The following is a 16,363-nucleotide window of genomic DNA, read 5'->3' as shown; positions in this document are numbered from 1 at the left end:
GTTTTTAATTTGAAACTGATACTGAACAAAAATAGTGAGAAAAATAACAGTTATAAATGAAATATAAACTAGGAATCTCAGTACAATAGAATGGTACATGTTTTACCCAAAACAAATCTCTAAGTTTGCCTTGACAACCATTAAGAAGTACTCATGTCCAACATAAATGCATTTACCCAACCACCAAATGAGGATATTTCATCCTGAACCAGGCTGCAAGCATGCCACCATAAGAGCCCCCCAGGGCTATGAAAGGTTGATTTTCAGCTCCTGGAATTGTCCTTTTCAAGTGTTTGATTAACACTGCAAAATCAGCTAGAGCTTGTTCTGATGTCAGAAAATTCAAGTGTCTGGAATCCTAAAGAAAAATAACAAAGAACATGGGTATAAATGTGCACATAATAGCAGCTTAGGCATAGCATAGATCCAGTGAAAAGCCAGAATCAGATAAGCTTTTCTCCAAATAGAATTTCTAGGTAATTGAGTTAAAATGCATAGTCAAAGTCATAGCAATGCTGATGTACAGTAATTTTAAGTTTGTGGCTAGAACATAATGTATTTGCATTCAAATATAATTTCCATTAAATGCTATTTACCGAAGACCTTTTTGAGGTTGTAGAAACAATAGAAATAAACTGCAAATAATATTTAACAATAAATGTGATGGAATACAATACTAAGCTTAAGACAACTGCTGTATTACAATTATATTTTAAATCTTCAAACATTTACAATAGGCCAAGGTAAACTAAATCCTGTGGAAAACTAAAGAATCATTAGTAAAAATAAAATCCATCCTTCTTTATCAGAAAAATTATTTGTTTGTTTAATGTATTTTTATTGATTTCAGAGAAGAAGGGAGAGAGAGAGGGAGATTGAAACATCAATAATGAGAGAGAATCATTGATCAGTTGCCTCCTGCATGCCTCCTACTGGAGATCAAGCCCACAACCTGGACATGTGCCCTGACCCAGAATTGAACCATGACCTTGTGGTTCATAGATCAATGCTCAACCACTGAGCCACATCGGCCGGGCTGTTTGCTCTTTTGCTAATCCTCACCTGAGGATATTTTTCCATTGCTTTTCAGGGAGAGAGGAAGAGAGAGACACATTGATTGGTTGCCTCCCACATGCACCCCGACCAGGGGCGGGGAGTGAACCTGCAACCCAAGTATGTGCCCTTGACTGAAATTGAACCCGAGATCCTTCCATGCATAGGCCAACACTCTAACAACTGAGCTATACTGGCCAGAGCAGAAAAATTATTATTATGCCTAATATACCAACAACTGAAACAAATTAGTTTGCCTGATCTAAATAACTATAAAATTAGAGTTAAAAAACAACAATTATGGAGCAACTATTTTCAGGCAATGGAAAACAGAAACACGAGACCTTGATACCTCAGAAAAGGATATTCATAAAGTAAGTGCCATGATCATATAGCTCTCTGCATAGAGTCACACTGCACTAGGGAAACTAATGAGGTATCTCCCTTTAAAAGCTGAAGACTAATTCCTCTCCCTTTGAACTTGGGCTGAACTTAGTAACTTGCTTCAAAGAAATAGAATGTGACAGAAGTGATATGTGACTTCCAATGTTAGGTCATAAAAAGCACTGTAAGTTTCACCTTGCTCTCTTGGATTGTCAACTTTGAGGGAAGCTAGTCGCCATGTCATGAAGCCACTCAAGCAGGTCTTTGGAGAAATCCAGGAGAGATAAGCTGAGGCCTCTTGCTAACATCCAGTACCAGGTTGTCACTAATGTGATCCTCCATAAGTGCAGAGGGACCTCCAGCCCCAGTCAAGACTAAAGCACCAGCTAATATCTTAACTTCACGAGACCCCCTGAAACAGAACCACCGAGCTGAGCCACTCTTAATTCCTTACCCACCAGAACTGTGAGATAATAAATGTTTATTGTTGTTTTAAAACACTAAGGTTTGAGGTACATTGGTACATAGCAAAAGATAACTGATACAGCTGTATACCTACATTAGGCTATTTGGCCCTCATACTTTGGTCTCACCACTCTGACTCCTTCCATCATTTGGCACATTTGGAATCACAGAGTTCCCATCTTTCCTATGTATGTCACCTACTCCTTTAGCTTTCTGTCTTCTTACCTCCCCCCTCATTGCCTGTCACTATTCTTTACATGTTTTCATGGCATTATACATATTTGTATGACATTTTTCTTCCAATCCTTGCATAATATTTGTAATATCCTACAGGCAATTGACAAATTCTGTGAGCACACAAAAAGAAAAAAATTATTAAAGAGAGCTCTTAGCTCCATTTAACTAACAAAGTATGAACCACAGGGTCCTAAGAGAGGAGGTTATGTTTCTATCTGCAACAAGCTGACTACTTCCCAATGATTTCAGGAACTGTCAACTTCCCTAATCAGATAATTACGCAAAATAATAAGCTAAAATATAGAGTTTCCCATGCAAACCAACAAATATCAACAAATTGTTCTGCTTTTCATTTATAACATGAAGACTTTTTTTTTTAATAATACAAGGTAATAAAACCTCTGAGGACAAAAATAAAATACTCCTTACAAAACAGGCAGCTGAGAAAAATAATTGACCCCAAGTTCTTCTAACTCAGAGTTCCTCAAAAGCATGGTATGTGTATACTGTTGGTATGTATGATGATCTTAGGTATTACACAAACACTTTAAATTTAATACTTGTTTTAATATAATTTAGAAAAAATAACTGGTACATAAAACCCTTGTTAAGTTAGTGTTAACTTTGAAAAGTGAGCTGTTTAAAGAAAAATATGAAATAAATAATAGTGCACATGGCAAAATCATATAGCCAGAATCACAAGGATATTACAGGAATGACTCAGTTGAGGAAAAAGTGTCCTGGTTTATTAGGTGTAAAGTCTATGGCCAAGACCAAAGCTCCTTATGAGAACAGGAAAGGCCAAAAGGGAATCCAAGTAGCCAATTGGCCACATTGAATCGTAGAGATTGTTTGTCCTTATTTTACTGAAAAACACCTTATTAAACAAACATTTCAGTTCCCATTATACCTTTTCCAATGGTAGACCCAATAATTTAAGTGTATAATTTGCTGACATTTTTGAAACAATGAAAAGTTCCCTCCACAGTCTCTAGAGCCATAGATTAAGGTTTGCCTGAGAAAGGCTAGCCTCATCACTCTGAGTTAAAAACTGATCAACATTAGAAATGATAATAATATGGTTTTACAGGGTCTCAATCTGTTCAAACTGTATATAAAAGTGAAAGATTAAATATAAATTATTGAGCCCTAACCGGTTTGGTTCAGTGGATGGAGCGTCGGCCTGTGGACTGAGGGGTCCCAGGTTCGATTCCGGTCAAGGACATGTACCTTGGTTGCGGGCACCTACCCAGTAGGGAGTGTGCAGGAGGCAGCTGATTGATGTTTTTCTCTCATCGATGTTTCTAACTCTCTGTCCCTCTCCCTTCCTCTCTGTAAAAAATCAATAAAATATATTTTTAAAAAATCCATAAAATATTTAAAATATATATATAAATTATTGAAATTTTAGGCAGTTCAAGTTAAAGCTTTCATTTCTTTCTTATAGTGGTATTGTCATTAGAAAATGTTCTAAAATTTTAAAAACTTTTAAACTTAAAAGTAAAAAAGCATACTTACCCGGAATGAGTCGGCACCAAAGGGTAGAGACTGTCCATAGTATCTATGTTCAGCAAACACCAACATAGCTTTCAGTTCCTCAGCCACATCCCACATGAACCCCTAGAAAGAATTTACAAATTCAGAGGATAATATCAGGATATGAAAAAAGTTATTAAACCTTTTTGCAATGCATATGAAACAAATGTTAAATAGACCAAAAAGAGCTCTCTAAGAACCACATAATTTACGTTTGTTTTACAGATAAATGATATCATTGCTGTTTCACTGTTGTACCACAATCTCACTGTATTAAAGTGAAACAATTAAAAATAAGCCCAAGTTGTTCAACCACGACTCATTCCAACTTTCCTTATTCTGACACTCTAGTCATAGAATCAACATTATGTCTAAAATAGTCTTCAAGTTGTACTGTGTGTCAAATAGTCTAAGAAAGAGCTGAGGATGTCTCAGTCCACGGCCTATTCATTTACAACATAAAAGAGAAAAGAGTACAAATAAGCATACTGGACTCATTTGAGTTTTATATTAACCTTATTTACTTGAAAATAAATAGTAACTAGCAATAGCTAATATTAATTGAGTGCTTACAATGTGTCAGACACTGTTCTAAACACTTTATATGTATCAATTCACTCAATTTGCACAACAATCTAGAGATATGCATTTTGATTATTCCCATTTTACAGACAAGGTCACTAAGGCACAAGAGTTTAAATAACCTGGGTTGCAATATTTGCTTATATGTGTGTGTTACCCTACCAGCCTATGAGCTGCTTAAGGGTAAGGGCCATCCATCAAAACAGCCAGACCCTCTGTGGAGTTAACCCCAAGCTTTAATTTAATTTAACTGATTCACACTGTAGTAAGTGATTATTCGCCTTAACTTCAGGGTATTTTTATTTTTCAAAAGAGGTCTATGTAATATAGTAACATTTAATAAAATTATGTGGCAGCATTGTGCTAAGTGCCTGATTCTTATTTAATTCTCATGAAAACTCTACAGACATTATTACCATACCCATTTAACAGATGAGAAAACTGAGGCACAGAATAAGAAACTGGCCCAAAGTCACACAAGATAGTGGCAAAATCAAAATTCAAGCCTTATCAGTCTGGCTGAAGTCTTCATTCTTGACTACCATGATATACTGTCTCTCAATAAATGAATTACCAGACTATGTGACTATGCAACTGGAACATTTTAGTAAGTAAAGGACCCAGAATCTATCTTTCTAGGATCTAGCTCTAGTCAGTTCTCTGGAACTGTTCCTACACTATCTATTCCTTTCTACCACTTCTGAGGTCAGAGATTCTCCGGCAAGCCTTCAATTATACCGCAGTGTCAGTGAGGGCAGTGGTGGCTGGGAGAATCTCACTGTGCTGTGGCCTTGGCATAAAAGGGAAGTCACACAGGAAAAAGAAAGGGATACAAGGCAGACTCGGTTGTTTCACAGAAAACCAGAGCAGGAATCTGACAGAAAATAAGTTCTGATTTCATTTGCCTCCCATCTAAGAGAAACAGACATCCTAGAATCTCATTTCTCAGAGAATTATTTTATTTTCAAGTAACATATTTAGACCCTTAACATTCATAAGGAAATAATCACAAATGTGGTGTGCAAATAACACAGTATGATTGGGTTCATACCTTTGCTTTCAATTCAGTTCAGTTCAACATTTACTGAGACTTCCTGAATACCAGGCACCATGCCAGACAACAGCAGTGAAGAAAACATGATTTTGTCCCCACTTTAAGGTAATTCACAGATTAGGTTTGAGGTAGAAAGTTGACATTTTCTTGTCATAGCTCTGACACATTATAAAGGAAAATTTCATGTGTCCTAAATTAAGTTTTGTTAATGGACTTAAGTTTTATTATAAAGGATAATATAAAACATACAAAGGAAAGCAAGCTAACAACTATACCATTTTGACCCTTATAAACATAAAAAAAATGATAAAACGGTGAAGCTAAATTAAAATATAGCTATAACTTTACCTTTGTCCATTCCTATTTGACAATTAAACTTGTATTTTTTATTTGCTTTGATGAGGTTTTATTCATTCACTCATTTAACAAATATTTATTGAGCACCTACTATATATGTAGCAGTCCTGGACTCTGAGCATATAATACTGAACAAATATACAAAAATATGTGCCTTTGTATTTACATTCCAGAGACCATAATAAAAAAAAAAAATAACTGTATGCCGTAACATTCCTGTTCCCATTTTCTTAATATTTTTGTTCATCCAATAAAGAAGGTAGGGTTTCAAAAAAAATTTTTTTTAATTCAACTGTCTAAATATAGTATTTCTTTATTTCTTGTGTAATTTTTTAAGGCAAAATATGCAGGCTTAGTGGACATCTGTATTTATTCTTTTGTGAACTGCCTATTCATGGTGTTTTGGGTTTCTTTTCTATTTTTTTATATTGAGTTTATCTTTTTGTTATTTTTTTAAAGAACTTCACAATTAAGTACAGTAATACTTGGTCATACATGCTGCAAAATATTTTTCCAGCTTATCATGATAAATAGAGCACAGGAACTTCACAAATCTGCACATACCGTATTGTTGCAAAACCAGATAATGTCCCCTTCGTTACCAGTGTAGAAAAGTACTGATCCACCCTCTTTCCTCCAGTGTTGATCAGCTATTAGGTACCGCTGATTAAAAGTTTTCTCATTCTTAAATCCAAAATGATCAATCTATGACAAAAACAAAATAGATAAGACACATATTTCAAAGAAAAGTAATTAAATGAAATAAACAAAAAAATAATTAAATGTATTCTTCCATTAAAATCCACCCAAGGTACAAAAATTATACTTCATTTGATTTTACTATTAGTAGCAATATTGATACTGTTATTTTTTATATTGTAAGATGAAACAAAATTATTTTCTTTATATTGCAAGATAGCAATGTTGTTGGTGGTCAAGATTTTCAGTATAAGAGAAAAGATCCTATCTAATAAAAGAGTAATATGCAAATTGACCTACCCCTGCTACACCCACAAGCCACACCCACCAGCCAATCAAGAGTGAATATGCAAATTAACCCTACCAAGATGGCTGCAGCAACGGAGTGAGCAGGAGGCTTGGGTTTCCCCGGCGATGGAGGAAGCCAAGCTTTCTGCCCGCTCTGGCCGGACCTGGACTCCACTCAAGGTTACAAAGTTTCAATTATAGAAGATAAATAAATCCCAACAAAAATGGCAGCAGCCACAGAGCTGGAGAGAGCAGGAGGCTCGAGTTGCCCCCGGCAATGGAGGAAGCCAAGCTTCCCCAGCCCTGGCCTGCCTTGGCCTCTGCTCAAGGCTACAGAGTTTCAATTATAGAAGATAAATAAATCCCAGATCCCAGGGCCTGCTTGGGTCGCTGGGGGGTGTGGCCGGTCTGCAAACCACCACAGGCCCCTCACCCAGGCTGCCCCATGCCCCAAGGGAACCCCCACCCTGATCCGGGACACCCTTCAGGGCAAACCAGCTGGCCCCCACCCATGCACCAGGCCTCTATCCTATCTAATAAAAATATGCAAATTGACCATCACTCCAACACACAAGATGGCTGCCCCCATGTGGACACAAGATGGCCACCACAAGATGGCCAAACAGAGGAGGGCAGTTGGAAGGGACCAGGCCTGCAAGGGAGGGCAGTTGAGGGCGATCAAGCCTGCAGGGGAGGGCAGTTAGGGGTGACCAGGTCGGCAGAGGAAGGAAGTTGGGGGCGACCAGGCCTGCAGGGAAGGGCAGTTGGGGAGGACCAGGCCTGCAGGGGAGGGCAGTTAGGGGCAAACAGGCTAGCAGGGGAGCAGTTAGGCATCAATCAGGCTGGCAGGGGAGTGGTTAGGGGGTGATCAGGCTGGCAGGCAGAAGCGGTAAGGGGCAATCAGGAAGGCAGGCAGGCAAGCAGTTTGGAGCCAGCAGTCCTGGATTGTGAGAGGGATGTCCAGCTGCTTGTTTAAGCCTGATCCCGGTAGGATTGGGCCTAAATGGGCAGTCGGACATCCCTTGAGGGGTCCCAGATTGGAGAGGGTGCAGGCTGGGCTGAGAGACACACCTCCCCATGCACGAATTTTGTGCACCAGGCCTCTAGTACAATTATAAAACCAAATAGCTACTTTAAAACACAATGATGTTAAAATTAAATTGGAAATACTGATGTGAACCCATTATTTTTTCTAAGTTTTTATTGAATTTATTGGGGTGGCTTTAGTTATAAAATTATATAGGTTTCAAGTGTACAATTCCATAATAAATCATCTCCCAAAGTTAAGTCTCCGGTCTCCATTTATCCCCCTTTACCTTTGTACCTATGAGTCAGTTTCTATTTTGTGAGCCCATTAATTTTTAAAATCTTTCATTATCCAAACTTTCAATATTAAAATTAAAAAACTAAATAGACCACTTTAAAGGTCTATAAACATTGTCACCCCAGTAACACTTGACATTTCAAGGGCCAGGATTTTAGTGTCTAATACCATTTCCCACTAAAAGGAGCTAGGGCTTATTAGTGATGTATCTGACTAACATTTGGGTCAAGGAAGCTAGTAGATGAAGCTATGTCTCTTGATCTTCAAGGAAGCAAGGAAGTGCTCAAAAATGAATGGAGTTATGTCTAAAAGGCATAGGAACCAATTACAAAAGATTTTCACTGGGTAAAGTTTTAACAAATTGAATATAAAATAAACTGAGCATAAAGAGAATAATTGTAGTTGATTAAAATATTCAATTCATGAAAATCCATTAGCCCATAAGGGTATCAAAAAAGAGAAAGCAAGAAAAATATGCATTTGCCACCATTTAACGTATCTAATAAACCAACTCCTTTGAAATTGGAATACAAGAGTAAAGAACTCAACATTTAAGCTGCCTTTTCCAACGAATTGTATTTCAGTGTACCAAATAGTCCCAGTTGATGAAAAAGAACTCTGTTCAATCAAATGTCAGCCTTTGCAGAAGCAATGACAGAAATAGAAAAATCATAGTTTTGTGATCCCTAATGAAGTTACTGATTCAGGTAAAAATTACCAAATGGTGCACATTAGGAGAGTGAATGATAGAGAAATGAACATTCATATTAGTGCCAAAGTAATATCATAGAGAATACTGTATTTTCACAAAGGGAAAATGTAACTTCACAATGGAAGGATCAGGCTAGCATCACCTTAATCTAGTGATCAATGAGAGTGAGCATCACTAACAATGAGGTAGGCTGGGTTTCTATTCTCTTCCAATGGTACAACACGAAACACGAATCACTTATGATGAATTCTTTTTTGTTTTTCACTGCTAAATTGCCCTTCAAAAGGCTTTATCAATTTACATTTCTACTAACAGTCTATGAGTGCCTACTTCCCTACATCTTCATCAATGCTGGATAACATTAGTCTTTAAGATTTTTGCCAATCTGAAGGGGTAAAAACATTTTAAAAAGCAAATTCTTGGTTAATTACTGAGTTTGAACATTTTTCCAGATGTTTATTTGCAATTAATATTCCCTCTTTTGTGAATTACTTATTTGTAGCCTTTGTCCACTTCTCAATTAGCTTATTGGTATTTTAATTATTCAGTTTGCAGGTGTTCTTTATTTTTTTTTTTTTTAATCCTCACCCAACGATATTTTCCCATTGATCTTTTAGAGAGAGAGTAAGAGAGAAGGAAAAACAGAGAGAAACGCATCAATTTGTTGCCTCCTGCATGAGCCTTGATGGGGGCCCAGGTGGAGAGGAGCCTGCAATCCAGGTACCTGCCCTTGACCGGAATTGAACCTGAGACCCTTGGGTCCCTAGGCCAACGCTCTACCCACTGAGCCAAACCGGCTAGAGCTGCATGTGTTCTTTATAGAAATTATGAATATTAAAGTCTATGGCTGTTTTTGCTTACCTCGACTTTATTTAAAGTATTATTTCCTGTGTGAAGTATTGGAGGAGAGCCACCTTTCTATCAAGCTTTATGTTCCTGTGTGGAAGGAGGTCTGCCTTCCCATGTGGAAAGCTCCTGGCTTCTTGCCCCACCTTCTAGGTCTTCCCCAAGGGAAGGAGAACAACTCGACTTACTGATAACTTTGGCCAAAACACTCAGCTCAGTCCCATCCTCTGTCCTCTCAGTGAAAACGCACTCATCCTTCTCTGTTCCTCCATACCATGAGTGTTACAGGGGCAAGCCCTCACAGGGCTGACCTCGGGAGTGAAATATCAGCAAACCTGCTTCCCTAGCAGACCCCAACCACATGGTCCAGTATCAGTTGTGGTGGTAATAAGAGTAATACTTACAATTCCATCTGCCACACTCCTGTGTCTATCTTTTAATAGGTTCTTGTGTCAGTTAAGAGTCCAAACAGAAAACAGAAGGCACATTCAAATTAGAATAATTCAGGAGATTTAATAAAGGGACTATTTATGAAGGTGTGGGCAGAGTATAGGGGAGATAAGCAAGATAGTGCAGCAACCTATGGATAGTACAGCAGAGCTTTTACCACTCCTAGGCCTAAAAGGGTGAATGGATTGGGGACATGGCTACTGGAATCCAGAAGAGGATCCTGTAGAGCCAGCTGCCCTCAGATGAAAGACACAGGCAGCTTGAGTCAGCCTGCAGGGAGGAAGCCAGAGAAATAAATACCCTGATGGTTCTCTTCTTCCCCTCTGGTACCAGGAATATAAACTTACAGCTACATAAATGTAGTTTCTTAGGAGAGAAACCAAGATGACGGCATAGGTAAACACCTAAACTGCTGCCTTGCACAACAATTTCAAAACTACAACTAAAAGACAAAAAGGACATCATCCAGAGCCACAGGAAGACTGGCTGAGTGGAAATTCTACAACTAGAAGGAAAGAGAAAAGCACACTGAGACTCAGAGGAACTGTGGAAGGCAGAGGTACCGAGGCGTGCATGGAGAGGACTGGCAACTTAGTGCGCGGCTGGCTTTCTCAAGTGGGAAGGAGACAAAAGCACCCAATTGCACTGAACTCCAGTTCCGGGCGAGACTCTGGGGACCCAGACTCATTCAGGGAGAAACTGGACTGTCTGGCAGCAGGCGGAACTCAAGGGCGGCTTTCTCTCAGAGGTGCTTGCAGCGATTACCACGGGACACTGAGACACAGGGGCCTATTAGGGCAGGGCTGATGGGAAACCAATGCTGTCGGCTCCACCCTGAGACTCCGCCCCATCCAAGCTGAGCACAGAGGCTTTTGTAAGTCTTGTCTCATAAGGGTGTCTCCAGCACAGAAGTTCTCCCAGTGTAGACACAGCGAATCCTCACAGCCAATTGGCCTGGAGGTCAATTCCTCCCAGTGATACCAACAACAATCAAGGCTTAACTACAACTAGACTGTGCACACAGCCCACAAAGGGGTTCACCAAGAGTGTCCACCTCAGGTAACTGGGGAGGCTGAGCCACTGGGCCCTATAGGACACCTAGCACACAAAGCCACTCTATCAACTCAGGAAAACAGTCAAAATGCGGAGACAAAGAAACAGATCACAAATGAAAGAAATGGAGGAAAGCAAATGACTGGATATAGAGTTCAAAATCACGGTTATGAGGTTTTTCAAGAATTTTCTAGAAAAGGCCAATAAATTTAGTGAGACCCTCGAGGATATAAAAAAGGACCAACTAGAAATTAAGCATACCCTGACTGAAATAAAAAATATTATACAGAGATCCAACAGCAGACTAGAGCATCGCAAAAATCAAGTCAAAGATTTGAAATACAAAGAAGTAAAAAACACTCAACCAGAAAAGCAAAAAGAAAAAAGAATCCAAAAATATGAAGATAGTGTAAGGAGCCTCTGGGACAACTTCAAGCGTACCAACATCAGAATCATGGGGTGCCAGAAGAAGAGAGAGAGCAAGATACTGAAAACCTATTTGAAGAAATAATGACCGAAAACTTCCCCACCTGATGAAAGAAATAGACTTACAAGTCCAGGAAGCGCAGAGAACCCCAAACAAGAGGAATCCAAAGAGGACCACACCAAGACACATCATAATTAAAATGCCAAGAGCAAAAGACAAAGAGAGAATATTAAAAGCAGCAAGAGAAAAACAGTTAGTTACCTACAAGGGAGCACCCATACAATTGTCAGCTGATTTCTCAACAGAAACTATGCAGGCCAGAGGGAGTGGTAAGAAATATTCAAAGTGATGAATAGCAAGAACCTACAACCAAGATTACTCCACCCAGCAAAGCTATCATTCAGAATTGAAGGGCAGATAAAGAGCTTCACAGATAAGAAAAAGCTAAAGGAGTTCATCACCGCCAAACCAGTATTATATGAAATGCTGAAGGGTATTCTTTAAGAAGAGGAAGAAGAAGAAAAAGGTAAAGATAAAAATTATGAACAACAAATACATATCTATCAACAAGTGAATCTAAAAATCAAATGAATAAAAAAATCTGATCAACAGAATAAAAGGGTGAATATAATAGAATCAGGGGCATAGAAAGGGAGTGGACTGACAATTCTCAGAGGGAAAGGGGTGTGGGGGGTGTGGGAAGAGACTAGACAAAAATCGTACACCTATGGATGAGGACAGTGCAGGGGGAGGTAATGGCAGAGGGTGGGGTGGGAACCGGGTGGAGGGGAGCTATGGGGGAAAAAAGAGGAACAATTGTAATAATCTGAACAATAAAGATTTATTAAATTTTTTAAAAATAGCCTTGTAGTACCATTAAAAATAAAAAATAAAATAAATAAATGTAGTTTCTTTCCAAAACCTAATTGCTTAGAATACTAGGGGCATTGTGCCCTCTGCTGTTGAGAATTGGGACCTACATGCCACTTCCAGCTCTGCCTCCTGAATAGTTTTATAAATCACATGAAAGGGGACAAGGGCCTTCAAAACTATTTGATCTGTGTTGTTCAGCTGAAGAAACTAGGCTCAAAGATCAAGTGACTTTGTCACAAGTCAGAAGCAGAGCTGGAACTTTTAATTATTTTTGTAATTTGGTTTATGTGGTCTAAGAAATTTTAAAGAGATGCTTCCATCCTTCACCTTGTAGAGGAAAGATCCATGAGATGAGTAAGCAAAGTACAAAAAGAACATTCTTTAAATAAAGTTTATTGTGACAAAAATAACGATCTGGACTTTAAAACTCAAAAATTAAGCTCACATACAGAAAAGCCTATTGAGAACATTACATCTGGTAGACACAATTTTAGTGGCAATTTTGGAGCAATGGGGGTTTGGGGGACAGAGTACCTACTATGTGCCTGGTACCATGCTGGTGCTTTCCACAGATCACTCATCATCCTCCCAGTCACTCTCTGGGGCACTTTCATTATGCCAGTATTACAATAAGAATGTTGAAGCTCAAAGAGGTCTGATAACTAGACCAAGGTAACATCCTATATAATTAAAGAGTAATATGCAAATCAACCAAACAGCGGAAGGACCAGTCACTATGACGCACACTGTGGGTTCCAAACAGGGAGTCACATTCTAATTTACAAAAATTCTATGAAATCAAAATACTGTCTGCTCTACTGCTACAGCAGAGGTGGAGCTACCCTGCCCTCGAAAACACTGAAATGTTCCAGTAAATCAAGAAATAACATGTTTTGCCAAACAAGAGTAAAGTGTTTCATCAGATAAAGATTCCGGTATCACCTGCTGACTAAACAACTCCAGAAAGCACCACATGTTCAAAAATTTCCGACCTTTGTGCCACTAGAATTACCTAGTTACAGCATAAGCTCCCAAATTAGAGATAAACTGCTGCTGTGATTATGAAACACATAAATATTACATCATGAAGGTTTGGCCATCAGAGGGCGCTGTAGTATAAGAAATAAAGTAGGAGAGACCAGGAAGGTTTAAATAGATTCATATTTTAGGACAGGAAGGGAACTTAGATATTCAGTCCAAACTCTTAAATGAGATCCAGAAATGCCAATTATTTTAAATCTTTCTTTTTAAAATAAAGATATATTCACATCATTCAAATATGGCATTCATCATCATTTTTAAAGTCAGGGATTAAAATGTATCCTGTTAGAAATCAGGATAGTGGTTATACTTGAAGAGGGAAAGTGACTCTAAGAAAAAAAATGAAGGGATTCTGAAGTTAAGATAGTGCATTTTTCAAAGTTAAGATAGTGCATAATAAGATAATTAACAAATAGCTTTATTACTATTTAAGCTTTAAGATATATTTCAGCCCTAACTGGTTTGGCTCAGTGGACAGAGCGTTGGCCTGCGGACTCAAGGGTCCCAGGTTCGATTCCAGTCAAGGTGCATGTACCTTGGTTGCGGGCACCTACCCAGTAGGGAGTGTGCAGGAGGCAGCTGATCGATGTTTCTTTCTCATCAATGTTTCTAACTCTCTATCCCTCTCCCTTCCTCTCTGTAAAAAAATCAATAAAATATATTTTTAAAAAAGATATATTTCATATTTTAAGATTTCTTTTATAATGTACATATGGTGTTTACATTTATATTTCAGTATAGTCAACTGTAAATTATATTGCTCCAAGTCACATCTATATTAAAGGTTTCTTTCATTTAAAAATACATATTGAGTACCCTTAAGTGACAGATATTAAGGAAAGAGAACTGAGTAAGATACAATTCCATCTCTCAAGTTTTGAATCTAATAAAAGGAATGAACATATTAATAGACAATTGCATGATGGTGTGGTTAGGTTCAATATACAAAGTGCTGTGGAAGCTCAGTAGAGGAGGTTACCATCCTGCCTAAGGAGATGACATCTGAGCTGAACCCTGACAAGAAACAAGATTTTTTTCATGTACATAAGAGCATTTTAAGCAAAGGGGGCATGATGAACAGTGAAGAATAAAAATAGTCAGAAGCTGTTGTTGTTTTATGACAGGAGGTATATACTAGTAGTTTATGAGGGAAAGATTAGATTCATCACGCTGCCACTAGATGTAGATATGAAAATCTTCCAATAAAGAGAAACCTAACTGAAATCTGAAATTGCCTCTCTAAATAAACCAGCAGTGAATAAAATCAGTCCACTAGAAATAGAGCCTAATGAGCCGAGGAGACTAGAATAATGTCTGGCAAATAGTAGATCAGTGAATATGTAGAGAATGAATGACTGCATGCATACATCTTAGCTCTGCAAAATTGGTATAAAAATAGACCAAACCCAGCTTCAAAGAACAGCATGACTCAAAATGAGAATGGAGATCAAAGTTCCCAATATCAAGTTTGTGGGGTTCTTTTATTGCATGGGTCTGTTACTGGCTGTGGAAGAGTTGCAGAATGCTGTAGTTGGATGTGCCTTTTGCCCAGTGACAAATCACATGCCTGAGGGAGAATCCAAGCATAAAACCTAAAACTAGTTCATAATAGTTTGGCCTTATCCAGGCTGCTGAGGAAGCAGAAACTGCATGCCCTCTGCTGGAGGTAGAAATGAGAAGATAAATAACTACACTTTAAGGCCAGAATCTGGGTGGAGGGTCAGGAAAGGGCTAATCAGCATTTTACTAAAATATAAAACCTGAAGTATACCAGATCTTATGACAGAGTTAGTCACAGTTTTTAGGGCTGAAAGTATTTAAAGCTGTGGCTCTCAGCCAGCGCACAGTTATTTAACCTGAATGACAGCCTCTTGTAAAATGTATATCATAACGGCCCATTCAGCAGCATACTCAAGTTCAGTAAACCTAAATATGCTGCAAAATGTTGATTTGATCAATATTTAAAATACACTTTTTCAACAACTGAGTTTCATGAAGAATGAAGAAATCTGAGAAGAGTATAACGCCCAAGGACAATAAAGGACTAGAGGGAATAGTTGAGACTATAAGTGAGAGGGGGGATTCCATGATGCAGAGAGATTCTGAGGTGGCAGAAGGGAATGGGGTCCATAGCACAGATGGAGGGATCTGACTTGGACAGGCTATTCTGTGGAAAATGACCTGGAGAAAGATGATAAAGAAAGGGAGAAGGTATAAACAAAAGGCTACTAAAAGGTTCAGGTGAGAGATGATGACAAGACTAAAAAATAAGCCAGGTTTCAAACCCAAGTATCTCTTCAATTGCTATATATATAACACATAAACAATGTTCACTTTCCAAAATTATACACTCTGGAAATATCACAATGAAAAAGGGCCCAATGTATGACATCAGCAGTATTCACATAATAGCAATCAACAAAAAAAAGTCTTTTGAACAGCTGTAACCACCTCTACCACCCTTTTATAACTGATACTGCACTGATACCAACTGTGGGCATTTTAAGAGAAAGAGCCCCACTAAACTGGTGAGAGAGTCCCAAGACCATCTGGTTCCCCCTAACATTTAATGGAAGTTAACAACGTAGATTCAATTTCCACTCTTTTCCTCCAAATACTATTTAAAGAAACTTTACAAAATGAGAATCCAATAGTTCTGAAACTTTAGTCTCTGCTTCCCTCTGGTGAGACAAGACATCAAGATCGCAATCTTGACTTAGTTCCCTCTGTTAAATTAATAAAGTTTTTTTTAAAAAGTATTACATACAACAAGGTATTACAACATAATGCAAAAATGCATCTCCTCCTTTTGCACAGAGGACCTGCTGTGATTCACACTGGAAGAACCACTGGAACAAACGTATAGCATTCTCTTTCTAGAGATTGCTTTAAAAAGAATTATTCTTTTTACACTGACTAATAACTGATTTTAGAAGCTTTAAGCGTTTGAAAAATTAATTTTATAAAATCCACATATGAAGA

The 16,363-nt window shown here is 38.3% G+C and overlaps 1 protein-coding gene across 7 annotated transcripts in view; it reads right to left on the bottom strand.

Moving 5' to 3' along the window:
• Positions 1 to 16,363, bottom strand: part of PRCP (prolylcarboxypeptidase) — a 69,582-nt gene that overhangs the window by 29,002 nt on the left and 24,217 nt on the right. For all 7 annotated transcript variants that reach the window (XM_080641966.1, XM_080641965.1, XM_080641961.1 and 4 more), the window contains exons 3-5: positions 6,233 to 6,373; positions 3,658 to 3,759; positions 177 to 358 (exon numbers count right to left, since the gene is read on the bottom strand). In XM_080641966.1, coding sequence (XP_080498092.1) covers positions 177 to 358; positions 3,658 to 3,759; positions 6,233 to 6,373 — 425 coding nt within the window. The remainder of the gene's footprint in view (positions 1 to 176; positions 359 to 3,657; positions 3,760 to 6,232; positions 6,374 to 16,363) is intronic.

This window comes from Plecotus auritus (genome assembly GCF_963455305.1).
Source record: "Plecotus auritus genome assembly, chromosome: 9".
Taxonomy (NCBI): Eukaryota; Metazoa; Chordata; class Mammalia; order Chiroptera; family Vespertilionidae; genus Plecotus; species Plecotus auritus.
This window is presented reverse-complemented; position numbering and strand designations above follow the sequence as displayed.